This window comes from Equus przewalskii, chromosome 10 (assembly GCF_037783145.1).
Source record: "Equus przewalskii isolate Varuska chromosome 10, EquPr2, whole genome shotgun sequence".
Classification (NCBI taxonomy): domain Eukaryota; kingdom Metazoa; phylum Chordata; class Mammalia; order Perissodactyla; family Equidae; genus Equus; species Equus przewalskii.
Genome location: NC_091840.1, coordinates 43,290,230 through 43,302,556, shown reverse-complemented (window position 1 = coordinate 43,302,556; position 12,327 = coordinate 43,290,230). Strand labels below are relative to the sequence as shown.

General features: G+C 38.6%; 1 protein-coding gene across 8 annotated transcripts in view; it reads left to right on the top strand.

Moving 5' to 3' along the window:
• The window catches only part of SSH2 (slingshot protein phosphatase 2), a 241,923-nt gene that overhangs the window by 198,427 nt on the left and 31,169 nt on the right, over positions 1-12,327 (top strand). For 7 of the 8 annotated variants that reach the window (XM_070562813.1, XM_070562810.1, XM_070562807.1 and 4 more), the window contains 3 exons: positions 1,495-1,689; positions 5,878-5,971; positions 6,089-6,217. In XM_070562813.1, the coding sequence (XP_070418914.1) occupies positions 1,495-1,689; positions 5,878-5,971; positions 6,089-6,217 (418 nt within the window). Of the gene's footprint in view, positions 1-15; positions 188-1,494; positions 1,690-5,877; positions 5,972-6,088; positions 6,218-12,327 lie in introns of those variants that run through there. The other variant, XM_070562815.1, reaches the window with a different exon arrangement.

Genomic DNA, 12,327 nt, shown 5'->3' with positions numbered 1-12,327 from the left:
ATTTACATTACACAGGGTTGACAAAGACTCAAGGAACAGACACTGTCATGTACTATTGGTGGGAGAATAAACTAGAGTAACCTTTCTGTGAATGATTTGCCAATATGCTTTATCATTTTGCATGCCCTTTGACCTAGTAATTCTACTAAAAATTTCTCCTAAGGTAATAATCATGGGTGTGTGCAAAAATCTAACTATAAGAATGTTTGTCAGTGTTCTAATAGCAGCAAAAAATGGAAAACAGTTTAAATGTCTGAAAAATAAGAATCATTTAAATTGTGGTACATCCATGTTACTAAATATTATTCAACCATTACAGATTACCTAGTTGAAGAATATTTATTGACAGGGAAAGATGCTAATGACAAGAGCAAGTTAAAATGGTATGCACGATATGGTCATATCTTTATTATAGATCTACATATAGACAAAAAGACTGGAAAGATCTGTACTAAAACCTTAGCAGTGATTATTTCTGGATGGTCAGATTATAGGATGTTTCTTCCTTTTACCTGAGATCCTTAAATTTTCTAAAGTAAGCAATGACCACTTTTGTTATAAGAGAAAAAAAATAATGAGGCATTTTTAAGAAAAAGATATAAACAGATTGGCCACAGAATTCTCTCCTCTTGTCCTTTTCCCTTAGGAGAGAAAGAGTAGTTTATAGCTAATAGGGCATTTCATTCAACAAATACACTCTGTGCTCTTCCTTTGAACTAGGATTCTTTTAGGCACTTGAGATACATCAGTAAACAAAACATAGAAAGATCCCTGCTCTTGTGTAACTAACTTCCTAGCATTTCTGCCTTTAGCTTTTCCAAAGTATATAACCAAAAAGGTACTTTTCAGTTTTGTTTACCCTTCTTGGGTTCCTGAGTTCAGAGTCAGAGATTTAATTAGGCTCAGAATAACCAGAGCTGTTCTTAGAAAGTAGCTCAAGTGTATGAATAAATGGTTTTAAAAGACTGGGAGACTAAGGCAGCAAGAGTGATAAACGTCATTAGATCAGTGCTTCCTGGACATTAAAGGACATGTCCTCAAGGCTTAGGGACAGCTATCTGTGTGATCTTTGTGGAGCCTCTAAGAGTCATAGAGGGTGTATGCTGTAACATGATTCTGTGCCAAAGGAAACAAATCTTTATATAGTAAATGGTTGAGATCTTTAGTTCTCTAGTGATACAGCATAGCCACAGCATGGTTCCAAATATGGAATCCTGAGATCCATAGGCATCTGGACCTGTTTTTCACTGGTGGATTGTCAGTTCTCCTGCTCCCCTCTACCCTGCATTGTAATAATGTGTCATATCTTTCAGCAAGAAATTGTCTAGTTGATTGCTATGAATACGTAATATAGTTGAATTCCAGGGAGTAGATTCTCCAGAGGCCAAATTTAAAAGAGGATTTAAAAATTAGAAGAGTTTGGGGTACACATGGATTATTGGCCTTTGGTACCCTCACAGTTCCACAGTGCTCATTTCCAAGCATATCTTTCAGGTCTGCACTACAGAGTTTACACAAGGCTTGTGAAGTGGCCAGAATGCATAACTACTACCCGGGCAGCCTGTTTCTCACCTGGGTGAGTTATTACGAGAGCCATATCAACTCAGATCAATCCTCAGTCAATGAATGGAATGCTATGCAGGATGTGCAGTCCCACCGGCCTGACTCTCCAGCTCTCTTCACAGCCATGTAAGTCCATTTGCTGAGGATTGTGGAAGTCCTCTCTCTTGTGTCCTAGGGGATCATAAGCAGCATGTTCTTCCCTAATCTCTCCTCTTGGGGAATTAATCCTACTCAATGGTATTAGTCATTTTCTACACTACACATCTGCCACACAAAGAACCCTATTCTTTCTGTTGTCTACAAAGGCCTGAAGAGTTTCCCTCTTGGGCACAATGGAGTTCTTCCATAGTTAAGAACTAGAATACCATAAAATCTCAATTCAGATTCCACTAATTTGAAATTCAACCTTAAAGGAGGCTGAAGCCTGCCTTTGCATTATCTGTGAAAGAAGTATTTGGTAAGCAAATTAATGACAAAGAGAAACTTTTAGAGGGATATGTTTCTGCTACTTAAGGAAACAGGATGTTTCCAGTCAATTTAAAAGAAGGTTGTTACGCTAATTTTAAACTGATTTCCGATCAAATTTTTTATTTTTATTTATTTATTTTTTGAGGAAGATTAGCCCTGATCTAACATCTGCCGCCAATCCTCCTCTTTTTGCTAAGGAAGACTAGCCCTCAGATAAAACCATGCCCATCTTCCTCTACTTTATATGTGGGACGCCTGCTACAGCATGGCTTTATAAGCCGTGCATAGGTCTGCACCAGGGATCCAAACCAGCGAACCCTGGGCTGCCGAAGCAAAGTGTGTGGACTTAACCACTGTGCCACTGGGCCAGCCCCTTAAATTTTTTTAAAAATATTTTACAATTTAAGTTTCTTACTCAGCCCACCTTTGCCTTGTTAAGTCTTTGTCAGTAAGACTTTGTTAAATCTCCCTGGTGTGCTGTGAGTTGGATAAAGGCCTAAGGTGGAGCTAATGTTTATTTCCTTTTTAGGTCTATGTGTTGAAACTTATGTGACTATTTTGGAATTTTTTTTTTTCACACACTTAGTTCCTGCTTTGGAAATTAATCAGGATGTTTATTTTGCCCTGAATTGATCTTTCTGCACTTCCAAGGTATTCTACAGCTGGGAAAGAAGAATAGCTACTTACTATCTGACCTTACAAACCTTGACTTTCAGAGTCCTCAAGTCCAGAACAGTTCACAAGTTGTTTTTAAAAAAGACTTCGTTTACGATGACAGATGACAACTAGACTTTTGGTAGTGAACACAGTGTAGTGTATACAGAAGTTGAATCGTAATGATGTTCACCGGAAATCTATACAACGTTATAAACCAATGTTACCTCAATTAAAAAAAAAGAGGCTTAATTTAGATAATAGTGTGATAAATCCTTTTTACTAGAAAAGGTGAAATTTCCAAGAATTGTGTGAACAGAACAGTCAAAAAGGCAGTAGAAGCTTTTTGCATAGGGTGTTATTGATACTGAGACCAATTGGTACTAGTAGCTTGAGTCCTTTCAAGATCCCACAGTAATTAAAAAGATAAGGATTAGTCTGGCTTTCAGAATCTTTGGAAATGTTACTGATTTCATGCTTTACAGCTGGTTGATGGGTATGAGAGGAATGGATGTCTTATCTGGCCCAAAATGGACATTCTGGGGCTGGCCTGGTGGTATAGTGGTTAAGTTTGCATACTCTGCTTCGGCAGCCCAGAGTTTGCCGGTTCAGATCCTGGGCACAGACCTACACACAACTTATCAAGCTATGCTGTGGTGGCATCCCACATAAAAAATAGAGGAAGATTGGCTCAGCAACAATCTTCCTTACCAAAAAAAAACAAAAAAAAGGACATACTGAACCAGACTTACATGAGAGAAAGAAAACCCTTCTCATGTTTAAAACAATTTTATTAGAGAAAATTTGGAAATTACAGCACAAAAAAAGAAAAAAAAATGAAATTGTCCACTATCTATCTATATCTCCAAGCAAGAATAATAATGTAAAATGTAGTTCCTGGAACATGATAGAGACTCATCAAATTTTAGTTCTTGGTATATACGATATAACCCTAATTTTCAGGTATACTTAATGAACAAATGTCTGTTCATAGAAAAAGAGACTGAAACCTGTAGGTCGGAGTATGAATGATTATCTCTGATAGATTTTCCATGATTTTTATTTTCTTTGTGTTTTTATGTATTTTCTAACTTTTTCTCTAGTGAAATCTAGGGAGAGAGTGTGTTTGTGTTGTAATGCTTTTTCTGTTACCTTCTCCTTACTGAGCTGACTAGAAAAGCCTAAAAAAGAATGCTGAGAATACAGTGAAAATGTGTGCCAAAATGGGCCTAAGTGCTCTACTGTGAGTAAAGTTTCTATTTTGAAATCCAAGGAAGGGGGAGAAGGGAACATACATGTACGGTGTCTCCGGTGTATGTCAGATGCTGTGCCAGGCACTGCATACGTGGCATCTCATGTTATTCTCTTAAGAACTTCATGAGGCAGATATTATTACTGTCCTCAATTTAAAGAAAAGGAAACAGACTCAGAGAAGGAAAGGAATTTGTCCAAGGTCACTAGTAAGTAGCAGGGCTGGGATTAAAATCCAGATGTGTCTGCTCTCAAAGCACTCTGCCTCGGGACAGCCAGGTGGCTCGGGTTAAGTGCGCACGTTCTGCTTTGGCGGCCCAGGGTTCACTGGTTCGGATCCCGGGTGCCGACATGGCACCGTGTGGCAAGCCATGCTATGGTAGGCACCCCACGTATAAAGTAGAAGAAGATGGGCACGGATGTTAGCTCAGGGCCAGCCTTCCTCAGCAAAAAGAGGAGGATTGCCAGCAGATGTTAGCTCAGGGCTAATCTTCCTCAAAAAAAAAAAAAAAAGAAAAACACTCTGCCTCAAACAAGTGTGAAGAATTGGGAAAAAAAGATTGCTAAACTAGAGAATCTAACCCATGCCCACAGGTGCTAAATTTGTTTTTACCATTATTTCTTTTTAATAGAAGGCTAAAATGATCACTTTCTACCATTAGCTATCTTTCTATACGTTACCAAATGTATAACTTTCTACCATAACCATAGACATGGTTAAGAATTTCAATCCTAGTCAAGGCAGGGAGGCCTTGGCTGATTGACAGGGAAATGTCACAGGTATTAGCTGTATTCTGCAGGGTTCATGAGCAACTAAGAGCCCAAGTGGTGGGGAGCCTCAAGGTTGTAGGGTCAGAGCATCCATCTTTAGAGATTACTGAAGCTATTTTTGCAGCCCGTGATAAAGCTGTAGGCAGCAAGGGCAGGCAGAATGCCTGAAGGCTTAGTCAATTTCCATCTCCAAATAAGGAGGTACAGAGCAGATACCTTTCTTGAGTAGGTAGGAGGGAAAGATGAGACAGAAAGTGCTGTCAGCCTCACTCAAGTTCTGCATAATATGAAATAAAATGCTTTTAGTGAGAAGCATCCAGTTACATTGGACCAATACTTTTCTAGTAACTGGATAGTCGGCTTCCTAATTTGACTTCATATTAAAGTTCCAAGGGTAATTTTATTTTTAAGACAGTCAGAAGACTAAAGGAAGCAACCTAATCCTGCAGGTAGAGTGTTAGGCTGGGCTGAAAGTTCTGGTTCTCCTGCCAATGAATGTAATCATTGGCATGTCATTTAACCTTTCAGCTGTTTATTTCCTTTATCTGTAAAATGGGGATAAGAATTTCACAGAGTTACTGTGAGAGCTTTTGTGAACAAGAAAGCATTTTGGATGGAAGTACTCCAGGTAGTTAATCCTTGAAACCCATTTTGGAAGAGAATTTGCCTCATCGAAGAAGACAGAAATCACTCTTCCTTCTTTACTGTTTTCTAGAACCATAGGAATAAATGATTAGCATCGGGTGGCATTTCAAGCTACAGAAGAACCAGTTTCGTGGTAGCTCACACCACTGGTCTACCCAGCTTAGTATTCTCACTCAGCAAGTAGTACTCAGGGGTACTTGATGGGCAAGTATGGAAATGATCCTTCCTTAAAGTATTACACTCAGTATAGCCTATTTTTGCCTTTATTCCTTCACGGATCTATATACATGAATATATTTTAGGGCCTTTAGACATGTATGCCTCTTCAAGTAATAATTTCTACATGTTTGCATTCTATACATTCTGAAAAGAGACATTTTAAAATAGAATTTTCGTTTTGTCACGCCTCCAGAATATAAATTTTAGTGTAATAGGAGGCCTGCCAATTTGGAAACATAATCAAATGACATATTCATTAACTTAGTCAAGTTTCTGCCTAAGAAAAATCACCATTTCTCTCCTCAGACCAACTGAACGTGAGCGAACAGAAAGGCTAATAAAAACCAAATTAAGGGAGATTATGATGCAAAAGGATTTGGAGAATATTACATCCAAAGAGGTAAGAGACCTTGAGGCTTCATTGTTCCAAGGCTAGATGGGGGGCTAGAAATGCTGAATGATTGAAAGTATAGTGGGACTTTACAGAGATTAGTACAATATGCCATCTTTGTTTCAGATACGAACTGAGTTGGAAATGCAAATGGTGTGCAACTTGCGAGAATTCAAGGAATTTATAGATAATGAAATGATAGTGATCCTTGGTCAGATGGATAGCCCTACGCAGATATTTGAGCATGTGTTCTTGGTAAGTCTTAGGGCCACTTTAAGTAGTGTGCTGAAGCTAGTCCATACCACCTCTTGGGGGGCAGCTATTAATATATTAATAATATATTATAGTAATAATATATTATTATTTTATTATATTTAAATAAAATGTAACTTAGATTAAAAACAAAGGTTTAATGTCATAAATACTCAAACTTCATCACTTCATAATCATTTTACTACATTTTACTATTATCTGTGCTCTTAAGGTTATTCACATCTATTGTATGGTAGAAGTGTTATATAGTGGTGTGCTTCTACTCGTCTCTTCCCAATTTATCATTCAGTGATGTCAAGCTGGTGGATTAAAATTGACTATGGTGGGAAAATTTACACCAAGGAAATTGGCAAACGCTACAAATCAGGCCTTTTCCCCCATGGATTGTTAAATACTTCACCTGTTCTTCATAATAGTCAAAGTCAAAAACAGAGCAGTCCACAATGGTTTTATACAGTGTTCCAAATAGAATGATCCTTTGAAGTCAGTCTTTCAAATTGGCCAAAAGTGTCTAAGGTCTGATATATCTGAGCAGAGCAGGAGGGAACCACTTATAACTGAGAGGCTATTGGTCTTTCAAACATTTAGAACCTTGTAGCTACATTTTGAGTCTCCCAAATCCTTTGTGATTACCAGAAACTCAGTGACTCAAAATTGTTCTTCATGATTCCTAAACATTCAGTGACCTGTTGATTATCCCAAGGAGACCTCTCTGACAGATGGATTAAGAAAGCTTCTAAAATCCTAAGACTCATTTTCCTCCCAAATGTTAGAGTTCTAGTTTTCATCTGTACGTGATAGTGGGAACAAGGTTAACAAGGATAATTAAAATCAGTGGGAAACACCAAAACCTCATTTTTGTTTTCACTTCCCACTCACTTTGACCAGAAATCCTAACAAGGAACTAAATCGATTGGTTTGAATTTCACTTCCTTTCTCTAGGAAGGACATTTGTGAACTCTGAAATGATTAGAAGCTGAGAAACAGGGAAGAGAAATAAATGCCCTGGAACTGACTAAACTGGATCTCCTCACCCTGCATATTGAAGTTTATTTCACCAAGCAGTCAGACTTTGTGCCATTGAATTTGTGCCCTGAATTAACTTGTTGACACTCTAGAGTATGTGTGCTTTTAGAGTGATTCATAGTGGTATATAGCTAGGAAGTTACTCACGAAAAGCTGTGAGCTGGAACGGAAATTTTTTTTTATTACTTTAACTTTGACCAACACGTATTGCCATTTCTGAATGTAGATCATACTGCAAAGTTGTTAATTGACTTTTCCATTTGTAAAGCACCTGGCTTTGTTGTCTTTTGTGTATACTTCCATGAGGGTTCAAGTATTCCCTGCTCTTGTGTTGTTGGAAAGAATTTTTGTCTTAGCTGTAGAAAACTTATGAGTCACTCATTCAAGTGGACCCTGCCCCCAACTGTCTCCATGTAACGTGACTAATTCTTAGGAAAGGCAAGTGCCTATAGCCAAAAATAGCTCATGTTAGAAAGTAACCAAAGCTGTAAACTTGGAAGTCACTTTCCCATTGAGCTTGGATTTTAATATCTAAAAGGATGTGGACACAATGAATATCAAATACAGTCAATATCTGACTCGTCAACCTGCTTACTTTCAGGGGTATTTCCCTGCGTCTGTGATGCCACCACCTCAAGAACTACCTTCTCCTTACCCTCTCCTCAAATGGTGTATGTTAGGACATATAAACAAATTTTAATAGTATTCTAGGCAGAAAGAACAAGCCAGTTCTCCCCATATTACAGTCCCTAATCAACTACAAGTGCATTTGAGTATTTATACCAATAGATTCATTATATTATTTCATGATTATTGGCATATCCTTCGGTCTTGGGTTTTTTCTTATTACAAAAATAATTTATGTTCATTGTAGAAAATTTAGACAGTTTTAGACGACAATAATTAACATTTAATCATCACCAAGAGAGATAAGCACTGTTATCTTTTGTTATATAATATTGCATTCCAGTCTTTTTCACTTTTTTTTTTTTTAAGATTTTATTTTTCCTTTTTCTCCCCAAAACCCCTGGTACATAGTTGTGTATTTTTAGTTGTGGGTCCTTCTAGTTGTGGCATGTGGGATACTGCCTCAGCATGGCCTGATGAGCAGTGCCGTGTCCGCGCCCAGGATTCAAACTGGTAAAACCCTGGGCCACCAAAGCAGAGCGCACGAACTTAACCACTTGGCCACGGGACGGCCCCCTTTTTACTTTTTTAATACGTATCTGTGAACATATTTTTGAAAAAAAAGAAAATTTATTCAGCTTCAGATATAATTCTACTTTCTAGAGAATGGACATGTTCTTTCCATTGTAAATATTTTTCTTATTTGGGGAAAAAACTTTAGAACTGGAGAATCCTGAAATTTAACTCTTACCCAACAAAATAAGTGCAAGAACAGGTTGTCTAAACATCTCATTGTGCTTCTTCCTTGCTGGCTTCCTCCCTTTGTTTGCATGACCATATCCTGTGTCCAGACCCCTGTCTCTTCTCCAGTGAGTCTGTGCTCTGCTGGCTTTCCCAGCAGTTGACACGGAAAAAGAGGTCTTATCCAAGCTGCAAGTGGTGGTGTTAATTTTCTGTAAAGTCATTTCATCTTGTGTGTGTACCTGACGTGCCTGGAGCGCAAGCACATTGTGTGAAGGGAGGCAGCAGGATTTCTCCCCTCTGTTTGGGAGAATGCTCAGCTCTGCAGTGTCACTGCACAGAGATGTTTATTTGGAAAGGTGTCGAGCTGATATGAAGAAGAAAAGTGTAGGGCATAGAAAATCTGCATCAGAAGAGAGGATTGATTGGTTGGAAGCCAGGGTATTTCCAGAAAAAGAAGTTCTTCCACACCCTTACAAGCGTACCACTTTTTTGAGCTGGAAGCCTTTACCCAAACAAATCTCAGTATCAGCAGCTCTCTTGGAGGCCATCCGACTTGGCTGAGAAAAAACTAGATGTGAACAGAGACTCTTTGCAGAAACGCAAGCAGCTTTCTTAGTTAAGGGAAACACTGGAATATTGGACACACAACCAATAATTTTATTCATGAATAAAAAAGTAGTCAGAATTTTTACTGCTGATTGCTATCTTTTTTAAGATTTGACATTACAAATCCTTTTAGATTAGTGGTTACTTTTACTGTAGGTACAGAGAAATGGAGGATATGTAAATAGATAATCAAATGGGCTATTTTAATCATATGTGTGATTTTTGTCTCTCAACTGGAGATGTGTAGCATAAACTTTTCTTAGAAGGAAAAGTTAATAGGGATCTTGTGTCTGGTTGCCACAGTAATGTGGCTCATGGCATTGAGGCTGTAGGTATGATATGATGAAGAAGATATGGACAGGGATACCAGTCCTTGAGATTATGTCCAGTTGTATTGATTTTAACAGAACTCCCTGTACAATCCTTGCTATTTGCCATAAATGTGCTCTCCTCTTCTGTTTTGCTTAAAACATTTGGACCTCAACAAGGCTATTTCTTTTTTTTTTTTTTTTTATTGAGTTATTGATAGGTTACAATCTTGTGAAATTTCAATTGTACATTAATGTTTGTCAGTCATGTTGTAGGTGCACCACTTCACCCTTTGTGCCCACCCCCCACCCCACCTTTCCCCTGGTATCCACTAAACTGTTCTTGCTCCATAGTTTTAAATTCCTCATATGAGTGGGGTCATACACAGATTATCTTTCTCTTGCTGGCTTATTTCACTTAACATAATTCTCTCAAGGTCCATCCATGTTATTGCAAATGGAATGATTTTGTTCTGTTTTGCAGCTGAGTAGTATTCCATTGTATATATGTACCACATCTTCTTTATCCATTCGTCTGTTGATGGGCACTTAGGTTGCTTCCACGTCTTGGCTATTGTAAACAGTGCTGCAATAAACATTGGGGTGCACAGGACTTTTGGGATTGCTGACTTCAGGCTCTTTGGATAAATACCCAGTAGTGGGATGGCTGGATCGTATGGTAGTTCTATTTTTAGTTTTTTGAGGAATCTCCATACTGTTTTCCATAGTGGCTGCACCAGTTTGCATTCCCACCAGCAGTGTATGAGGGTTCCTTTTTCTCCGCAACCTCTCCAACATTTGTTGCTATTAGTTTTAGATATTTTTGTCATTCTAACGGGTATAAGGTGATATCTTAGTGTAGTTTTGATTTGCATTTCCCTGATGATCAGCGATGATGAGCATCTTTTCATGTGCCTATTGGCCATCAGTATATCTTCTTTGGAGAAATGTCTGTTCCTGTCTCCAGCCCATTTTTTGATTGGGTTGTTTGATGTTTGTGATTGAGTTGTGAGAGTTCTTTATATATTAAGGATATAAGCCTTTGTCAGATATATGACTTGCAAATATTTTTTCCCAGTTAGTGGGTTGTTTTTTTGTTTCAATCCTGTTTTCATTTGAACAAGGCTATTTCTTGATGATAACTTTTGAAAAGAAATCAATCCCCTGGAACTTTGGCCAGGGTGCAGTGTAGGGGAACCAGAATGAAAGATGGAAATGAACTTACTTAAAAATGTATTATAGTCCCCAAATTTCATTTTGTACTTCAGTAAAATTAGAATATGCTTTGCATAATTACATAGAACATAGTGAAAACCCCCAAGAAATTATATCATTGTAAGCCTGAAAAGCATGGGGAAAAGAAAGATCGAGTCCGTGGAGGGCCCCAGGGGACTAATATGCATGGCATTTGTATAGAAGGCAGAAAAGTAATTACACTGCCTTGACTCCAGTTCTTTCTTTCAGGTTGAACCTGAAGCAGCCCTAACCACAGCCCAAGTCACTTTGTGTGGGTTTCACTGAGTTAGTAACCTATGCATTTAATTTATTTTGTTTCTGGATATGTATCATTTCAGACTGTCAGACTGAATTTTCTATGGACAGGTAGATGAAAATCATAGACTCTTCCCATCACGTCAGGGTTATTTCCATCCAGCTGGACAGAGTTCCGCAGAGGATTTAGGTTTCTAAATTAAGAAGTGAGGTGGTCACATTTCCCTGGCTCCAGTTTAGCCACTCAACACTTATTGCTTGGCTTCTGTCCCCTTGAAGTCCTTTGTAGTTCTTGCCTTTTTCTTTGGTGTGGGAGCTAGTTTTCTAAGATTGAGCACAGAGCCTTCAGAACCTCCCATATTTTTTTTAAGCAAGTCGATTGACCCCTGGTCTGTAGAAAAGATCAGTTGTCCATCACTTACTGACCTTTTCCTAAATGGGACTTCAACACAGTGTCCTTGAGATCTTCCAGTTCAACGGCCAAATTACAGATCACTTGTAATACGATGATAGTGCTTGCATAACACTTAACAATTTTCAAAGTGCTTCATTTACTTATCTCACTTGATCATTCATTCAGCAAACATTTGTTGATCCTCTTTACTGTGCTAGGCATGAGACTAGATATTTGCGTGGTCTGACCTAGTTCCATAAAGAGGAAGTGATGAACCATATCAGATAGATACTCATAGAAGGCCAATGCAATGAGGATACAAAGGTGACCCCGCATTAGAGACAGTTGGAAGAGGTCACTGGTAACCGCAGCAAGAGTGATGAGGGCAGAAGCCACAGTGTTGTGGGTTGAGGCACATGGGAAATGAGGAATTAGAGACTGAGTATATTAGATTATATTTCTATGAATTCTGGCTACGAAGAGAAGAGAAAAAGGATTGGTGTCTTGGAGAGGATTCAGGATGAAAAGAGAGTTTTTCTATTTTAATATGGGAAAAACTGGTGTGGGTTTTTTTGGCTTATAAACGACAGAAATTTTTCTCACAGTTCTGAGGGCTGCAAGTCTGAGATCGGGGTGCCTGCATGGTCGGGTGAGGGCCCAATTATGGGTCACAGACTTCTCTTTGTATTCTCACCTGGCAGGAAGGATTGGGAGAAACTTTATATTTGTAATTTGAGGGGAAGGTCCCTATAGATACATATAGAACTAGAGTGGGAAGAGTGGTCGGTTTCACAGATAAGGAAGGGGAAGTTGGAGAGGTTAAGCAGTTTGCCCAATACCCCACAGTAGGAAGGGGAGTTGGGACTTGAACCCAAGTCTTCTAATGCTAAATTCCA